Source organism: Fringilla coelebs (assembly GCF_963513975.1).
Source record: "Fringilla coelebs genome assembly, chromosome: 4".
Taxonomy (NCBI): Eukaryota; Metazoa; Chordata; class Aves; order Passeriformes; family Fringillidae; genus Fringilla; species Fringilla coelebs.
The window spans coordinates 49,274,069-49,292,692 of NC_140032.1; the positions used below are offsets into that span (position 1 = coordinate 49,274,069).

Sequence of the window (18,624 nt, forward strand, 5' to 3'; positions counted from 1 at the left end):
TTCACTTTAATCAATCACTTCTTATTGATTGTTAGCGCCTTGCTCATTCCCCGTCTATCTTTGTTTTAATGAATATAGGAGTAATTTTTTAGTGATCTTGTTTTTAATATGTCCTGTCATCTACTCACTGTTCTTTCCACCCTTGTTACTTTAGATTTCTCATTTAGATTTATACTTCTGTTCAACTTTCATTCCAGTTCAAGCTAAAATTCCACCTTCTTTCAGCTTATCCTTTCTTTTGTATGATGCTTATATCTACAAAACAAACTTGAGCTTTAAGCAAGCCACTATCCACTTCAGACCTCACCTAAAGCACCATTCTTTTGGGAATTTATACGGTTCTGGCAAAAACCTTTTATTGGTTTATAATTTCTCCTGACTCTTCTATTCCGTGTGTTTCATTCAATTTAGCACTGCATACACTTGCTTCTTATTAGGAAGAAGCATAGAGAAGAAGACAGTCCCTGGAAACATTTTTTCATAATTCTTCCAAAGTCAAACCCTGTCTGTTTACCTGAAGATCCACCTACATTCTGGAGGACACAAATACTGGCTAATTTGTAGCTGCCATCTTACCTTCCTTGGCTTAGACTGATGCACTGAATCTCAGAAATTCCAATCATTCCACTTCTTGGGCTACTTTCCCCTCCAAAGCTCTGCAGTGGTATCAAGTAACTGTTCCTTGTTGCATCCCTACAGAAGGAATGTTGCCATGCATTTTCTTACATTTGTCTGGGGGTCAGCCATAACCTCACATATAAGATGCCATTACTGGGAATCTCTCATTTCTAACTTCCTCTTTCACTCATAACAACAATGGATCATCACTTTGGTCCTCTTAGCAATAATTAGACATTGTTAACCAGCAAAGGCTGCAGGCAATCAGTGCTTTCAGGATGACTGCCAAAAGCTGACTGAGATTGGCTGTTCAGGGAACTTCTGCTAAGATTTCAAGTGAAACTTTTGCTTTAAATGCGCAACTTTCTTTGCTGGGATGTCCCCAAATCACTTTATTTTAATACCAATCATTCAGTTGACAGTAAACTTGGACTTAAAGCTGCTCTTCAAGCAGCCATAAGAAAACAGAAGTAGCTTGGAGGACCATCTCCTCAGTCCTTTCTTTTCTTGGGACTCTGTTTTCTCTAACCATTCCCTATTTTACTGTCTCATTTTCTGGACATAACAGTGACGAATGAGAGAAATGGCAGAGTCAACTTAATTGGTACCTGGATGAGAAGCCAGAAAGGGTTCTTCATAACAAGATGCTTCTCCAGTGCACTGACCCATGGCACATCCAACACAGGGCCAAAAGAGACACCCATAGAAACCTTGACAATGGGTCTCTAGGGATAAACCAGTGCAGCTTCACAGCAGCTTTCTGCTTGAGATCACACCATTACACCCAAGATGCCAAGAGACTCACAAAGCAACCCTTACCAGAATACGGAAGGGGGTTGAATAGGAAAGAGAGCCACTAACCTCAGAGTCCAGCAGCACAGAACTGCTATGCCAGGAATTCTGGAAAAACTTACTTTCCATAGGTAAGCATACTGGTGCTATTAAGCCATTTACTTTGCATCAGTGTCAACCCAGAAATAAAGTTGTCTACGTAAGAACTGAGGACAGGAAACATGCTAGGTAGGTCTTTACTAAAAGCAAGTTAAGATTTTGCCAATCTGTCATTCCTTCTAAAACTCTTTATAAACTTTTACAGCCACAAATAAACCAAAATGGCAAATGTCAACAGGGGCTGAAGCTATGATGCAGATATCCCAGCCACTGGCTGTCAGTGAATGATGCTGCAAATGTGATGTGAGTAGGACTGATGTAAATTAGATTTTAAATCAGCTCTTTCTTATAAGCAAAACTCCTCGTGCTGGGAAAAGGAAAGGCAAGCTCTCCATGTCTTCTGCAGTAAAAAAATCCAACCCTGTTGTATCTCCTCCCCTTTTCATACCTCACAAGATTGTGTGGGTATTGATGTTGGGGTGGATGTCTGAGAATAAGCCATCTTATTAGGCATGAAAGGCAATAAACCATTCCTACCATACAGTTGTGTCTCTACACAACTGTATGGTAGGAATGGTTTATTGCCTTTCATGTCTAATAAGATGTAAGAGAACAAATTTCATTTTCTGAAAAGTACTGGCTTTATTCTCTGAAATGCAAAGGAAATTCAACTCACCATCTGCAAGAACTGCTTCATAGATGTAAGACACAGAATCTCCAGGATTTTCATCCCATGGTTTATCTAGGAAAAAATAAGAAAGAAAGATTTAAAAAAGTGGAAATCATTGTGATGTTAAGATTAAAATCTGTATGTATTTTAAATGTAAGATAAAAGATGTAAGATATTTAAAGCTATGATTCTGCAGGTAGAATCTTAGAACAAATCCAAGGGCTAGTACAGAGGAACAAGCCTAGAGAGATCTTTAGTTGCAACTGTATTTATCCCTTTTCAGTAAATGTCTCTTTGACTGACTTTTTTTCAATTTACCAGAGCTGGTGAGAAATGTGTACTCGAGGAAGGCATTTCCCTGGAAGTCAATACAGCAAACAATGGGAGAGGAGTTGGGAGTAAGGAAAAAATAGAATCATGTGCAGTAAAGTGAGAAACTGAAATGGATACAGACACTTCAGTTTGGAAGACAACTGTTCAGTACTCCATTTGATAATACAATCAATCTGGTTACAGACAGTATCACAGAATCAGAGTGGTTTGGGTTGGAAAGGACCCTGAAGAACACTTAGCTCCAACCCCTTAGCCATGAGCAGACACATCTTCCAATAGACCAGATTGCTCAAACCTCATCCAACTTGGCCTTGAACACTTCCAGGGATGGGGCATCCACAGATTCTCTGAGCAATCCATTCCAGTGCCTCACCATTCTCATTGTAAGGAACTTCTTCCTCACATCAAGCTTAAGCCTACCCTCCTCCAGTTCAAAGCCATTCCCACTTGTCCTGTCCCCAGAACCTTCTATGCTCTGGGCTGAACAACGACAGGCTCTTTCAGCCTGTCTGCAGGAGAGGTGCTCCAGTACTCTCCGTATCTTCATGGCCTCCTCTGGACTGGCTCAAGCAGGTTGATATTGTTCATATGTTGTTCATTCCAGAGCTGGATGCAGCACTGCAGGTGGGGTCTCACCAGAGCAGAGGGGCAGAATCCCCTCCCTTGCCCTGCTGCCCACGCTGCTCTGGATGCAGCCCAGGATGCAGTTGGCTTTCTGGGCTGTAAGTGCACATATTGATCTTCTCATTAACCAACACCTTTAAGTCCTCAGGGCTGCATTCAATCCATTCTCCACCCAGACTGTATTTGTGCTTGGGATTGCCCCGACACGTGCAGGACCCTGCACTTGGCCTTGCTGGCTTTCATGAGGTTTGTGTGGGCTCACTTCAGGGACCTGTCAAGGTCCTTCCAAATGGCATCCCTTCCCTCCAGCGTGTCAACTGCACCACACAGCTTGGTGTCAGCAGCAAATGTGCTAAGGGTGCACTCAATGCCACAACAAAAGACGTCAAACAGCATCCAACACAGAATCGCAGCATGGGTCAGGCTGGAAGGGATCATCACAGCTCATCTGGTCCAAACCTCCCTGCTCAAGCAGGGTCATCCTGAAACACATGGCACAGAATTGCATCCAGACAGCTCTTGAACATCTCCAGTGAGGGAGACTCCACAACCCCTCTGGCAACCTGTCCCAGTGTTCAGTCACCCGTGTAGAGAAGTTTTTCTTTGTCACATTTACGTGGAACATCAGCTTCTGCTCAGTGCTTCTTGTCCTATTACTTGGCATCACTGATCCTGCCGCCATCCCCTTGACACCCTCCCTTCAGATACTGATAAACATCAATGAAGTCCCCTCTCAGTTGTCTCTTCTCAAGGCCCAACTCTCTCAGCCTGTGCTCTATAAGACACTGCATTAACATTTTCAGGACCAAGTTCTGGACTCACAGCCTTTTAAGTAAGTACATAGAAACCCTACCAAACTCTCAATCTGTTTTTCTACTATAAACTTAAATAGGTGTTACACTGCATTTTTGGGGGGGGGGGGTGGGGGGGGGGTGTTGGGGGGATAAGTGACAATTTCTTTAGTCTGGACTGCAAAACACCCCTTATTTTATCCCATTTCCAAGAAGATGGCACTAATCTAACAGAAGTAACATTATGGTGGAATTACAAATAGCAATTTTGCTATAACAACAGTTATATGCAAAAAAATATACAAGGGGTTCCTTTACAGAGGTCTTCTCTAGATGCCTTCCAGTAATAACTTTTCAGTAATTGTGACTGGTAACCACAGTGCAAGACTCAGTCAGACTCAATTCATTACATGAAGGACATAAAAGACTACAGATTCATACAGCCATTTTACAGCATTACCTGCAAAAATACTTGCTGGGAATCTTAAATTATTTGTCAGCTTGAGAAAGAGACTCCCAACTGCAATTAACTACTGACTGATGACTGGGCCATAAACAATACAAATTGGGTTGATGTCCATTTCAAACCTTGAAAGAGCAGACTAAAAATTATAAAGCCATTTATTTATTATTAAAATAAAAATATTATAAACTTAACAAATAAGTAAAATTGCAGTATGATTAGTACATGCTGTCACAATGATGCTTATGTTCTAGTCATCTGACTTCTATTATGAACTAAAAGTTTAATGAGTCCTAAATGCTGCTAAAATATGTTAAAAAATTCTAAAAAAAAACATGCTAAAAAACTTTAAGATGTCAGTGCACTCACTTTTCTGGGTGTAATAACTTTTCATCCAATTATTGGAAAAAATAAGTGGAAAAAGCATCACATACATGGCACATACTTCAGAATCCAAGGGTACAAGTTACCATGACTAGCTACATAGATTAGAACATGAGCTGCTAAGAAACCTAACAAACCTCACAAATAAACCCTAAAAAGTAATGTCTCTCTGAATTTTGCAGAAAAAAGAAGAAATAGCAAAGAAGCCAAACAGTTTAAGTAACAGGGGATGACAGTCTCAACATCTTATCCAGGGTTGCCACTTCCAGACAATCACTTCAGTTTCTCTTCTGCTTTGAAATAGCCAGGATCTCATGTCAGACAAAAAGTTAGAGACACAGACCAGTTTTTTGTTGGCAGTCATTACCAACCCCCATCACTGCACTGGCATCCCTTCTGAGTGGAATGGAGAAGCACAGCATCTCAGGAAGATTTAATACTCTGGTAATCTTAGCACTACCTGCAGAGCAGTTCAAAGACTCAATGTCAGGGCAAAATAGAAATGAGAGCTATACTGCAGCACACACCAACTAACAAAATGTTCCTTCTGCTCTTGTGCTTATGATACAGTCCCACTGACTATTTTCATTTTAATAAAATAATTTAATTGGCATTTGAGGTGGTCTACAATAAGCAGATGACAGTGCACGACCTTAAAACTCCAACAGTGGTATGCACTGCCTGAATGTAAACACATTGGGGAAGGAGTAAACAGAAGCACAACCATGTGGTCTCATTTATTGAAACCTCTCCTGGCAGTGAACAAGGCCAAAACCACCCACATGCTTTTCTCTATTTACTCAGTCTTGAATGTCCAGGGGAGAAATCTTCACAACCAAGACTTAGGTCACACGCATGATTTAGTATTTACAAACAAGACCAAAAATTCTAGTCATTTTCTTCAACTTCAGGGGTTTTTAGCACTTTAGCTTAATTTTCTCATAGACTCCAAGTCAGTGTCAAAATTTAGGTGAAGCTCTTTCCCACTGAAGCCAATGGTAAAATTCCCAGTTAAAGGAACTTAGGGTTTAGGTCATCAGCATAAGTCTTGCTCACAGCTTAAGGAAACCCATTGGCATTCGTTACTTGTATTTGAGTACCAATATGAAGAAGATTTTACAGAAGAACAAGCAAAACAGTGGAGTCAAAATGTGAAACGTTACTTCAGTATTCAATGTGTTACCAAATCACAATAAAATTGATGCCACTGCACTAGAATTGAAACAGGAAGCAGATACCATAAAAGTTACAATAAAAATATAATTATTTCTTCCTCTCTTCTGTGGTCTGCACAATGGAAATTAGTCCCCCATTATCTGAAATGGTCTGAACATCTACATGAGTTATGCAATATTTTAACTCCCAGCCTGCTTTTCCAACATTTACTTATTAGAGAAAAACACCCTCTGCTAGTATCTCATTTGTCTACATCAATACCATACTACTAGTTGCAAAAGAAGTTCTTAACATTACTCCTCTTGGTCAGTAAAATTGCCTGCAGATACATGGAATACCTTTTAGGTAAACAATCAGAAATTAATGGCATACTGCTGTCTCAGGGAAAAGTTACAAATTTGTTCTGACAATCTTTCCTGGGATGTCAAAGACTCTGGGTACCATTTTCTAGTTGGGTTATGTTACTTATGTACCTCTCACTTTTTACTAAAATAGCAGATAATGAATGGATACATATAGATTTGATGTGCTGTTCTCAACTATCAAATTTTGTAGAAATAAATTAATCTTCATATTTTGGCATTAAAAGAAAAAAAGGGATATCACTGCTTGGGGAAAAATCTGGAAGCAGAAGTGACCAGAGTTGCTTTTGTGGAGCTTTAAAAAATGAAACTTAATAAAACCACAAGCAGACTAATGGATACTTATGACTCCTGAGCTGTACCAAGATGTCCCACCAAAACTTAATAAAAGTGTAAGCATACTTTGGAAACAGTGTCACAGAAAATTATTTGTATTAGGTAATATCTGTTCTCTTTTTGCACCATTAATACTGAGGACAACTACAGGAGAAATTGAGGACATTTAAAGATCTAAGTTAACTACCTACAGATACAAATATTTATCAACAGATCCTTTAGATAAACACATGCTTGCCTGATTTTGAAGTCTTTCAGGATTAAACAGAAAATCCCCAGCTATGTTTAGTAGCCCAGGATACTGAATTAATACATTGAAAATATGTCAATTTAATCTTAAAAAAAAGGGTACACAGTTCAGCAGACCAAGGACAAGTAGTAGAAAGACACAGAAGAAGGAAAAGACAGATGCAAGCAAAATATATTTCCTAATTCTACTTTCAACAATATTGGGAAAAGCTGATAAACAAAAGTCAGAATTCTAGAGTCTCACTGGACAATCTTAGATGTTAACATAGAACAGTAAAACTTCTGAGTGTTCTCCTCTTTCTCTGGGGGTTATCCTGTAGTCACAGGATCTACAAAATTCAAAACCAACTCAGAATCTGAATATGGCATTTTCAAACAGTGAAATACTTTACAAACAAATCCTGCAAAAAGAATCTTTTGACAACAATAAAAATATTTGTGATCCTCTTAATGCAAAAGATGGATATAATAAATTCTGTCAGCATCCTGGATATATGTGTTAGAAAGGTCACTCTCCATATTTTAGTTCTCTCTTTACTCTTCCAAGAAGATGTTCAAACATGCATGACAAATCATTCAGATTTAGTGTTTGAATCACATTATAAACAAGCTCTCTGCTGAGTACAAAACCCCCTGCATCTTCTGTTTAATTTAGCTTTACTCAACATTTTAATTAGTTTTCATTTTTGGCTAGTATATTTGGCATATATACTACTTTAGAGCCAGAAGGAAGTTTTAACAGACAAAGCCATGTCTGCTCCAAGAAGATGAAAGCAGCACCATCTGGCAGCTGAATAATTGTGGGGGCATATAAAATGAGACTTACTTTGCACCTCTTCCATCTCAGATTGTAGGGATAGTGCAAAGAGAATAGCACCTAGGAGAGAAGAGACAGCTAAGAACTTACCTTGCCAATGAGCTTTCCTGAGTATGGAAATCTGTAGTGGAAGGCTGGTGACTACTAGCACCTATGCTATGCCATTGTTAACATTCTCCAGGAGAGTATTAAACTGTGAGATAACCTGATTTAACATCTTCAGCTGTTCTAACTGTCTGAAGGCCACTCCTGAGCCCTGCCATCCATTAGTCCGAGGATCTCGTGGCCTGCTGTCCTAAGGGATTATCAGGATTTAGTTGCTGTGGAAGGCATGTGGTGTGGCCATTATAAAGTATATTATTGAGTTTTCAGACTCAATGTCACTTTTAGAGCAACAGCTCTTGTCAATACTGAGGAGACAAGAAAACTATTCATTAATTCAGATTTCTCCTCATCTCTGAAATTGCTGATTTTGGTCACTGTCAAGGCAAAGATCATTTCAACACCTACTAAACATTTGGCATTACACTTAAGTCCCAAGGGCACAGGTTATAAATATTCTTGTGAATGCATTGACCTAACCAAAGAACTTTCCCGTGTCTTCTAGGAAACTGTTTATTGCTGCAGAAAGGTTTGCAATTTCCTGTGAATGTATCAACTGATAGTATCTAAGCACAGCTACTTCCTATATATTCACACACACAGAGTATAGACCCATGGTTTTCATCCCATTAAAAAACTGCCAAGAAGCTTTAGTCTGAAGCTACTTATTGGACACAGACAGAAATTGCAAACATTACCTTCTGAAACCAAAACAGACAACCAAATGAGCCCAAATCATCAAGTCTGAGATATGTACTGTGGAAAAGGTTAGTCAGTACTGAAGATGGCTGGGGAGAAGGAGTCTTAAAATGTAGTTTTGAAAACACTGATCTCATGTAGGCAGATTGTGTGTAGACATTCTGGGCAGTTTTAAAGCCCTATAATATATTTTAAGCTTACCTGCTTAAGCACAAGGCAGCAGGGACATTCAGCTAAGTCACTCATTCAGCTGGGGTCTCTCTACCCCAGTGTTCAAAAGAATATTCTTGGTTGTTCATGGGCATCCAGAACTAGGTTAAGCTCTGAGTAAAAAAAACCTGAGCTGCAGGATGTCTTTCTCAAGCACAAGCTCCCATGTCAATGAAATGGCACCTTGCATGCAACAAAGAGAGAAGCACAACATTCTACTCAGTAGACAAAACTTTTGCCAAATAGCAAGAGTTGAGAGGATGTAAGAGACCGAAGGATTACAAACAAGCAGTAGTATATTACCTGGTTGAATAATTTCTTTAACAACAGAAATATATTCCTCAGGTTTCTGATCAGTAGAAATCTCTTTGCTGCCTGCAGCTAAGGTCAGTATCTCATAAAGAATCTCTGAATTCTCCACTCCACAAAGCAGAATTACCACATTATCCGGAGGTTTTAGAACTTGTTCCAGAAAATAACTTCTCTTTTGATTCAGGCAGTTAAGAAGTCCACATGACAGTATCAGGAGTTTACATTTATAAGACAGTAAACAGAGTAGCTCCTGGTACTTGAAAGATGAATTTTCTAGATCATAGAGTAAGATTCCTTCTTTGTTCACTATGAGTCCAAAAAGAGATTTTAAATACAGAGCCCACTCTTCTGCTTCTTGTTCATATATCACAAGAATATCCTTGATATTTTCTAGAGAGAAGAAAACAAAAAAAAAATTTTTCAAATGTATTTTAAATACATTATAAACATCAGAAAGATTGTTTGTTCCCCCCCCCCCCCCCCCCGCAATAAAAACTTAAGGTGATAAAAAGATAAAAAATTATCTTTAGCACAAATCAGCTCATCACATGGAAATGACAACCATCTCCTTATTTCTAAGGCCAAGACAGAAAGATTGCCCACAGAAATATGGGGAAAATAGCTCAGGATATTATGTTTAGAATAACTACTATTTCAGAATAAATATTGAAACTGCAGTGTAGGAAGCAGAGCACATTCACGTATTCTGCACCTTCCTAGAGCTTTGAAAAATAGGGAATAGTATTAAAAATGGAACACTTAGCTTTTAATGATAGAAGTAAAGAATATGTATTTGATCACATGAACATGATCCAACTTCATCAGAAAATTAATTGGTATGTTTAGAATATTTTGTCAGCATGGTGTTCGGATAGCAATTTACGCTCTTTTTTTACTGTCCTTATTCTAAGAAAACTACTTGAGACCTGACAAAAATAAATCTAGAACTGTATTTTTTCAGTTCTCCTTCCCTTTAAGATGTAAAACATGATGACAACTAATACTCTTCCACAGAGTTACTAGGGTGACAGTTCAAGACAGAGGCAACAGGCACAAACTGAAACAGAGGAGACTGCTCTGAGCATCAGAAAATGCCTTTTTTTTTAGTGTGAGCACTGGCACAGGCTGCCTGGAGAGGGTGTGGAGTCCACCTCCTTGGAGCTACTCAAAAGGTCTCTGGATATGGTCCTGGCTCTAGGTGTACAGGAGAGCTCCTGGATGTCCCATCCAACCTCAGTCATTTGATGGTCTTGTGAAACCATCAAAAACTGTGATTTGATGAGTAACACAATAACAATATACATCAAACCAGGGCAGCCTAATAGTCCCAGTGTAGTTCACAATAACAGCCCCATGGAGCAACAATGTGAGGCTGAGAACAGATACAGCTTCTGCACTTTGCCTTCAGTGTCTGCCTGCTGGTCAGTGTCAGGCAACCTGACTGACACTTGCCTGCAGTGAACCACAGCTCCTTTGAGCACCTAAGCTGCTGCACTGTGAGATCAGGAGATATGGAAACAGTGTACACAGAGTTAAAATGTTTCTGGGGCACACATAGGATGTGAGCAGTCGGATGCACTGTTGGAAGCACAGTACAGATATAGCGAAGGAGAATAAAAAACTTGTCAAGGATCCCACGTAAGTCCACTTATAAGAGGATAAACTCCAGGATTAATGCTTAAATTATTTGTCTTCCCTTTCTTTTAGAATAAATTATTTCTATTATTATTTCTACACTTTGTTCATCCATTCTTTCCTCTGGAGATACTTGAAACAAAGCTTACCCAGCAAAAGCTGATTGAAACTTGTAGAGTAGGGACTCTATTGTTAAGTCTCTTGAGTTCATTATATATCTACAAACTCCTTGGAGAACTCACCCTTTCACAGTTTTCTGTCACAGGAAATCATAAAAGGCCATGCTCAACATGTAGCAGATGACGATATTTCAAGTTAACCAACTCTTACCAATATACTAAAACAAGGCAATATTTGTCAAAATGTATTCGGAGAGATGAATACTGCATTTCCCATGGTAAAAACAATCTGAAAGATACCTGTTTCTGATGAAATGCTGAATATTAGTAGTAAGAAAAGCAGCAGTGTATTTCTCATTTAACTCAGAGCAAAATAGTTTGGTTTATGATGCTGGGATTAAAAAAAAAAACTACTTGCCACAATGTTGTTTTCAGAATCTCATCTCCCATAACACTCAGACAGACATGCACAAAGTAGAAACAAAACGCTATGAATCGCTGCACAGTTTCAAAAGAAGAAACTGTATTAACCGTGCTGTAAAGCTCTTTCAGTCTGACCACACAGTTTCATATCACAGAAAATGGAACAAGCAAGTACCTTCTATTTTCAGTGCCCATTAACTAAAAGCACTGTAGCAGTTCTTTAAAAATATGGATATAAAGACAATACTTACACTATAAAGAAAATTTAAGAATTCATTCTTTACACTTTGAATTTACTTGGTTCTAAATTCCAGCCATAATATAATTTCATATTTCTGCAATCCTAAAGGAGCATCTGTTCTTCTGCTCTCAGAAATCTATCCTCTAAGGTCTTCAGATTCCCATAAAGTAACTCAGCCTTGCCTTCATTACAGTTTGCAAACTGGGATTAATATACTTCCCACTACAATGGGGACATTGTAGAACTCATCCTATTTTTTGTTCTGCACTTTTGTGAACCCTCCTGCCTTCTCAGAAAACCAGAACTGCATACAAGGTCGGGGATCCTTCATACAGTGCATGAGAAGAAAAAAAAATAACCTTGGGTATGCACATGAGCTCATAAACAATGAATTTCATTCACATTAATTCACCCCATGCAAATGGAAAGTACAAGGCTTGAGTACTCAAAAAATTCTAAAGATAAAAGTGAGAAACATGCATTTAAAGCATAAAAGATGACCAAGTAATTCCACTTCCATATGGAATATCTGCACCAGTCTGCAGCTTTGATCTTGGCTAAGCAGGAATGAGAAAGGGATTTTATGATGTTTATTGAAGGCTCAACTGCATTTCTTCTTAACTATATTGATTTTTATATATGAGAAAAAAAGCTTTAGTTGTATAAGAAAGGGGGAGTGAAATATATCTAACACCACACTTGATGGAATAAAGGCTCTGCAGCACACATCTCATAAAGCTTTAATGCAATATGCTTCCCCTATTTAATTTGTCTTTTCTATCTATATACAGAGGGAGGAGGCGTGCTGTTGAGCTAGGTTTGTGATACTGCAGTTTGGTGCAATGTTTATTGAAGCAAGTGGCAAGTGATATCAAGTTACCTATGGGAAACCAAATGTGGGTATGGTTTGAATTACAAGCTTGCAATTTTTTTTTCTGACATTGATCTGCCTTCTGTATTACGAGTTAACTTCATTATTAAGCAGGAATGTAAGCCTTGCATCTGACTTGCCCCAAATTGTATTAGAATGTGAAATATATTTTGAAATGCTTCCCTGAATTGAAACGTGGAGTCAAAGTTTACCCTACAAAGAGCTATGATGTCCCCTATCAAAAACCACTCTATGTACTGGCAGCTTTTTCCTGTGATAGTGTTTTTGCCTTCAGAGATTCTACTAAGACACATATGCGGGCACCTTACTTGAAAATTAAGGCCCACCGAAACTCTGCCTTTAGAACAGTATTATTTTTACCTGGAAAAAAAAAAATGTCTACCATTACTGCAACACTACTCAGTACAGAGAATACAGTAACAATGCTCAACTTTTCAGCCAGAGTTTTTTCCCCTTCATTATTTTCATGTATTCCTGAGTAATTCTTTGAATTTACTGCACTTGAAGTATAATGTAAGTTGAGAATAATTTTGTTCCCTTGAAAGCTAATGTAATAGAAACTATCACATCCTGACAAAATTAAGCTGTGCTTCATCTGCTCCTACTTAGAAACTGACTCAAAGGTAGAAATAAAATGCATTATTAGTTCAGCAACGAGAAACGGTAAGAGAATTTTTGCAGTCACCCATAACCTGAAAGGGGTTCTTCTGACAAGCAAAACTCTTCTCTGGTTACTGGTGCATGGTTGCCCAAGAAAGCACATCTCCTGTCATCTGACCGGCTCTTTGAAAAAACCTGCCAGATACTCTGAGACTACTGTGACCAGGCAGGAATCAAGAACTTGTGTATATAGGGCAAAAGAACATATCTTTTATGGCAAGAATTATAAGATATAGAAGAGTGAAAAAAACCACAAGTATAATAGAGAATAGAGAGTTAAAGGAAGCCTCAAGGACTCTGCAATGCACCAAACACACCAGGAAGGCAAAAGAAACAAATGGCAAATTGGGGTCCAGTAGCTGCTCTTTAACATATATCTCAGTTTATGAACCTTGCAGTCTGTAAAAGATAATTTCTGTGTGTTTAGAAATAATCAAGAAGCACTTGTTAAAGCTCATCTTTGAGAATACTGCATAGGTTTCAACTAATTTCCTACCTTTTTAAAGGCCTTTTAGGTTTGTAGGAGTTGGTAAAGGTTTGTAGGTGAAATGCTTTACTTCTAGATATCTTTGACCTGGATTTTACTACATTTGTTTCCATAATTCAGCACTAACAGACTTTTTTTGACTTAAATAAGGCTGATTATAATGAGGATAAAGTTTAAAAATTAGCTCTACAGTCCCACTACCTTAAGAGGTTTTGGTGAAAAAAGTCAGGTTTAAACATCAACTTTTACCCAAGTTTTAATGGAAAAATGGATCACCGCATTTCTCAGGGCTGACCAGGCCCTTTTCAGTTAGGGAACTGGAACCTAACAATGGAATTCCCTGCTGTTCACTCAGCCACCCATGGACTCCTATAACCACATACCAAGCCTGCCAGTCAGCCCTAACAAAAATGTAATGCAAGTCTGTTTACAATCCTCACCTCAGTCCCATCAGCCTTTGATACCTGTGTGAAAACACCCTCTCAAGTTGTTCTCCACCCCTATGTTGAGGAAGGACAGGATCAACTGCTAGACAAAGCATAAAGTTTGTCCCTTTTATTTCTCCCTGTCACAGATGTCCTCACTAGGGGAATGGAAGGTTGTTTGACTTTTTTAAAATATCAGTCTTGAAATACAATAGAGAAAGAAATGTATGAACTCTGTCAGTATGCAATGAACTACTGTCCATCAGCAAAAATTTGTCAAAATAAGTACAGTAGTTAAATATCTCAAAGGAGAAACTGAAGCTCTTGCTCACTTTCTCATAATATATTGATGAAAAATCTGGGCAACATAAGTGATATGGAATGACATCCATTGCATCTTTAATTCTTTTGTGAATAGCAGACTACACTCTCCAGGATTATCATGAATATCTTTTCGTGATAAGAACTCACACAAAAAAAAGCAGTATTTTTTTTTCCAGGCAAGCAGTGCCAGGATAGAGCAATTCAAGACTGTAAAAGTTGATTGCACTCACCTACTTCACCCCGTAGGATGAAACTATGGATATAGTCATGAGGGTCATGACACAATGAAAAAAAAATGGAGCATAAGAAATATCAGGAAGCATAAAATAACCCAGACTCCCCTCTTTGCTCAGAGATTTTCAAAACTTTTCTTCTAATCTCAAGGAGATTCATTTCCATCTGGGCTGTATGTGGGATGAGAATGACAAGCATACATACTAGTTCAAATAAGACTTTAAACTAAAGATTTTTAGTCTCTTGGCCCCTTTGCAATCTTTTGACAAATATTCAACTATTCATCTCTTCACACTGCTTGCCCTGATCACTAATAGAGATATGATAAAAACTGGAAAAAGTTTCACTAGCACTTCAAACTACCCCTGCAATCTAACATTTGGAAACAGAATGAGAACATTTAATTCAGCCCTAATGAGTGGCCTTAGCATAACAAACTATCAGAAGGCACTGATTTTCCCAGTCAACACACCCATCCAGAAGGCACTGATTTTCCCAGTCAACACACCTCATGCACATCCAGTAAGTGTGTCTCAAAATGCAACTCCAGCCCTTGGTTTCTGGAATTTTGCAAGGCAAATCCCCTGATGCAAGCCAAAATGCATTCATCACAGGAAGGACAGCAGAAAGCACTTTAGAACTACTTGCAGATAATGGAAAACATTTTCAAAGCAGTTCATGTTGCTTCTCTGAGGTGTTCCAGTAAAGGAAATGAAAATTATAAAAGCCACTTGTAAACTTTAGAGTGAGATCACAAAGCACCAAAATTGCTGCAGTGCTGTGGTACACCTGTTTCAATTAAAGCAATTATCCTAAAACAAAGGGCATTCCTGCCCTCACTGTATCAGCCAGCAGTGGCTGCACTTCTATTCTCAAATGCCTATTTAACTAGCATGTAACAAGAACATTTTCATCATTTATGTACCTTCTGTTGCTAATTGCTAAATTGTATGTAAAAAACAAACACTTGCTCTATCTGTATGAAATCAAGCCTCATGACTTCACCCTTCTTACTAAGCTTAGCGAGGTCTGGAGTGGGCAAAATTAGTTTCTACAGGGAGAAAAATTTTTTGTACTAATGGCATCAGTTTACCCTTGATCCAGTTGGTTTTCCCTGTAAAGAAAACCACTGATCTTCCCTAGAGTAACAATGGGAACATGGAACCAAAAAAATTCCTGGGGTGTCCTTCTACAGCATCGACCAGAAAGATTCCTGACTTTCAAACATGACAAAGCTAACAGTATGCCCAAAAAGCTGTTTCTCATCAAGCACTGTGGCCTTATTTCCTGGTCTAGGCCTTTCTCTCTGATCTGTCCTATGAATCCTTTCAGCTGAATATCTACTGGACACGCTTGCTTCTAATGAACAATGCTAAACACAAAACATGGGATAAAGGGATATAGAGGTCAGAAGCCATTTCTCTATTTCAAGGTATCACAATTGCAAAGAGGCAAAATCTCCTGTCATTACACCCACTTCTTTGAGAGCAAATCGCACCATCAGTAGATTTTAGCACAAAAAATCAGGTAATTCAGAAATAATTTAGACATGAACAAATCATAAAAAGAAATATACCATAATGACAGCATGAAGAGCTGGAGTAATATGCTACTTTTTTATGATTGCCATGGAACAAGTCCTTAAGGTCACATGAAAACCTGAACAAGTCTTTAAATTCACAGAAAAACCTGAGGAAGCTGTATCAAGTTTGCATTTCCAGAAGCAACCACCACCTGAATATTTCCCTTATACTATAAACTATGGGTTTATAGACATGAAATATTTAAAAACCCTTAATTTCAAAATGTCCTGTCAGGGCACACCAAAGAATCCTCTTTATTTGATTTTTTTTTAATTGCCAGTGTTTCTGTTATCAGGATGCCTTTAAATGTTCTCATCCTGACATAGTGCAGGCAATTTTGGATTTATCATCACGTTTAAACTCTACCGATTTAAATTCAATGTCTTTGCTTTTTTCTTTGCCTTCTCTTGCTTTTTTTACCTGCCCCCTTTGATTCCTTTGTTATTTCAATTTCTCACAAATTCTTAACTTTAATTTCTTCAAAATAAGAAACAAAGAATGGAATACATGTTCTGCAGATATTATTTAGGGAAAACATTCTTGTGAAATTCAGTACATTTACCTCTGTCACAAGAGAATATATTTCAGGAAATAGTGCTTACACAACAAAACAAAAACCCACTGATCTTGCAAGAAATAAAATTTGGGGTAAGTTGCTGTGATTCCAGCAGCTATGGTCTGGGGAGGTCACACCATGGCAACTGATGGCAAAACCAAGAGAAGTGTCCTACACATTAAGTGGTCTAATTTGTATGCCAGGGACTTAACAGACACTGATCACCAGGCAATATTTATCAATAAATAGTACCAATTACTGCAATTTATGCTCAGATTTGTGTTCCCTGAATTCATAATGTGATTTAATACACTGAATTAACTGCAGGTGACATCCCAACAATTCCTAAATTACAGATTACCATTGACACTAGAAATCTGAAGAAATCTGGCTGAATTCAGAACAGTCATAGAATGGTTTGGATTGGAAGGGGCCCTTTAAGACCATCTCATTTCTAGCCCCTGCCATGGGCACAGACACCTTCCACTAGACCAGGTTGTTCAGAGGCCCATCCAACCTGGCCTTGAATCTTCCCTTTTATGGGGCATCAACAGCTTCTCTGGGCAATCCGTTCCAGTGTATCATCCACACTTCTTGGGTTTCTAAACCTGCTGCTTCCTTTGCCACAAGTCAGAGTACTGAGGGAGGGCTTCTGAGATCCACAAATTAGATGGCTTGATCTTCTCCTGTTTTTGCAATCTGATTATAAATCCATTTTTTAATGCAACTCATTTACTTGAGCATTCATCCAGAAATTTAAGTAAATGTGAGAAGCAGTTTTTGTTTGATGCATAACATGTCTGAATTATGAGGCTGTAGAAGAAATTGCTCTCCAGTTCCAGCTCTTTTCTTTCCTCCCTTTCTGACAAACACATAGCAGTCACTAAAAACATCCAAACACTAACAACAGAACAATCCAAGACAAATCTCTCATCAGTGGTGGACAACCTCTTTATGTTTTTGTTTTGAACTTTTAAACAGCATTCATGCTAATGTTGCACACTCAAGGAAGTAAATTAAGTAGAAAATCATTCCGTAAGCGTGCAGCTTCATAAAATGAGCAAGGACAGAGCTAACAGTGAGTTAAAAACCAAGCTAAATAAAACACTCAAAATTATTACTGGTCCTAAAATAAGAAAAAATTGGAGAGTTACCTGGGTAACGATTTTGGGTTCTCCTCCAGTGGGGACACCTTGCAGAAAGATTTTGTATACCTACTACTGCTTTAGACCACAAGAATGCTTCCTGGAAACAAACCAATTCCATATGTTGAGGTTCTTGCAAACAGATTTACCATACAATACATACATACCTACCCTACATTGCAGTATAGCCTAACTGTGGGATAGAAACAGGAAAAGTATGTCTACGCAACTATGTACTCTGGAAGAAAAGTATCTCATCAGTATTTCCACCTTTTCAAGCCTACTATCATCCATTTCTGGTTCAAAAGGTACAGAAAAGAAAGTGAAAACAAATCTGTCCTAAACCACTTTTGAGACCAAATTAAACCTTATCTCACTACAGAGAACCTGTGTAGTTCAAAATCAGTAAAACTCAGAAGATTGAGGTAGCCAAGCTAGGACCAAAGAATTATGAAGCATCCTGCTTTTTACATCACCAAGTCCCTCGTTGTTTGGCCAAACCTGTACAACTGAATTTTTACTTTCCTCTTGAGCTTTCAGAAAAAGAAAAATCTTAAAATAAAACAAGTCATAGGTCTATCACCATGGTCATTGTACTTGTATTTCATTAGTGCCAATGTAAGACTCCTCAGGGTCCCGCAGTTTAACACGCTACTGAGTGCCAGCTGCTCAGCAATAACCACTTGCACATTTGTTAAAGGCAAGAAAAACAATGTGCAGTTTTAATCTTCCTCCTCTGGAGTTTATTCTGCCTGTTCCATTTGCCATTTACTGCAGATTAATGTCGTAACTGCACAAACGTTTAGAATCACCCTTCACATGCACTGCCTGCAAAGGCCACAGGACCAGACTAGACCAAGTCT

General features: G+C 38.4%; 1 protein-coding gene across 1 annotated transcript in view; it reads right to left on the reverse strand.

Annotated features, from left to right (window-relative positions):
• BANK1 (B cell scaffold protein with ankyrin repeats 1) overlaps positions 1-18,624 on the reverse strand; it is a gene marked incomplete at both ends in the record, with an annotated part of 138,995 nt that overhangs the window by 110,924 nt on the left and 9,447 nt on the right. Inside the window, 2 exons of the mRNA XM_084204019.1 lie at positions 2,186-2,251; positions 9,029-9,427. Coding sequence (XP_084060145.1) covers positions 2,186-2,251; positions 9,029-9,427 — 465 coding nt within the window. The remainder of the gene's footprint in view (positions 1-2,185; positions 2,252-9,028; positions 9,428-18,624) is intronic.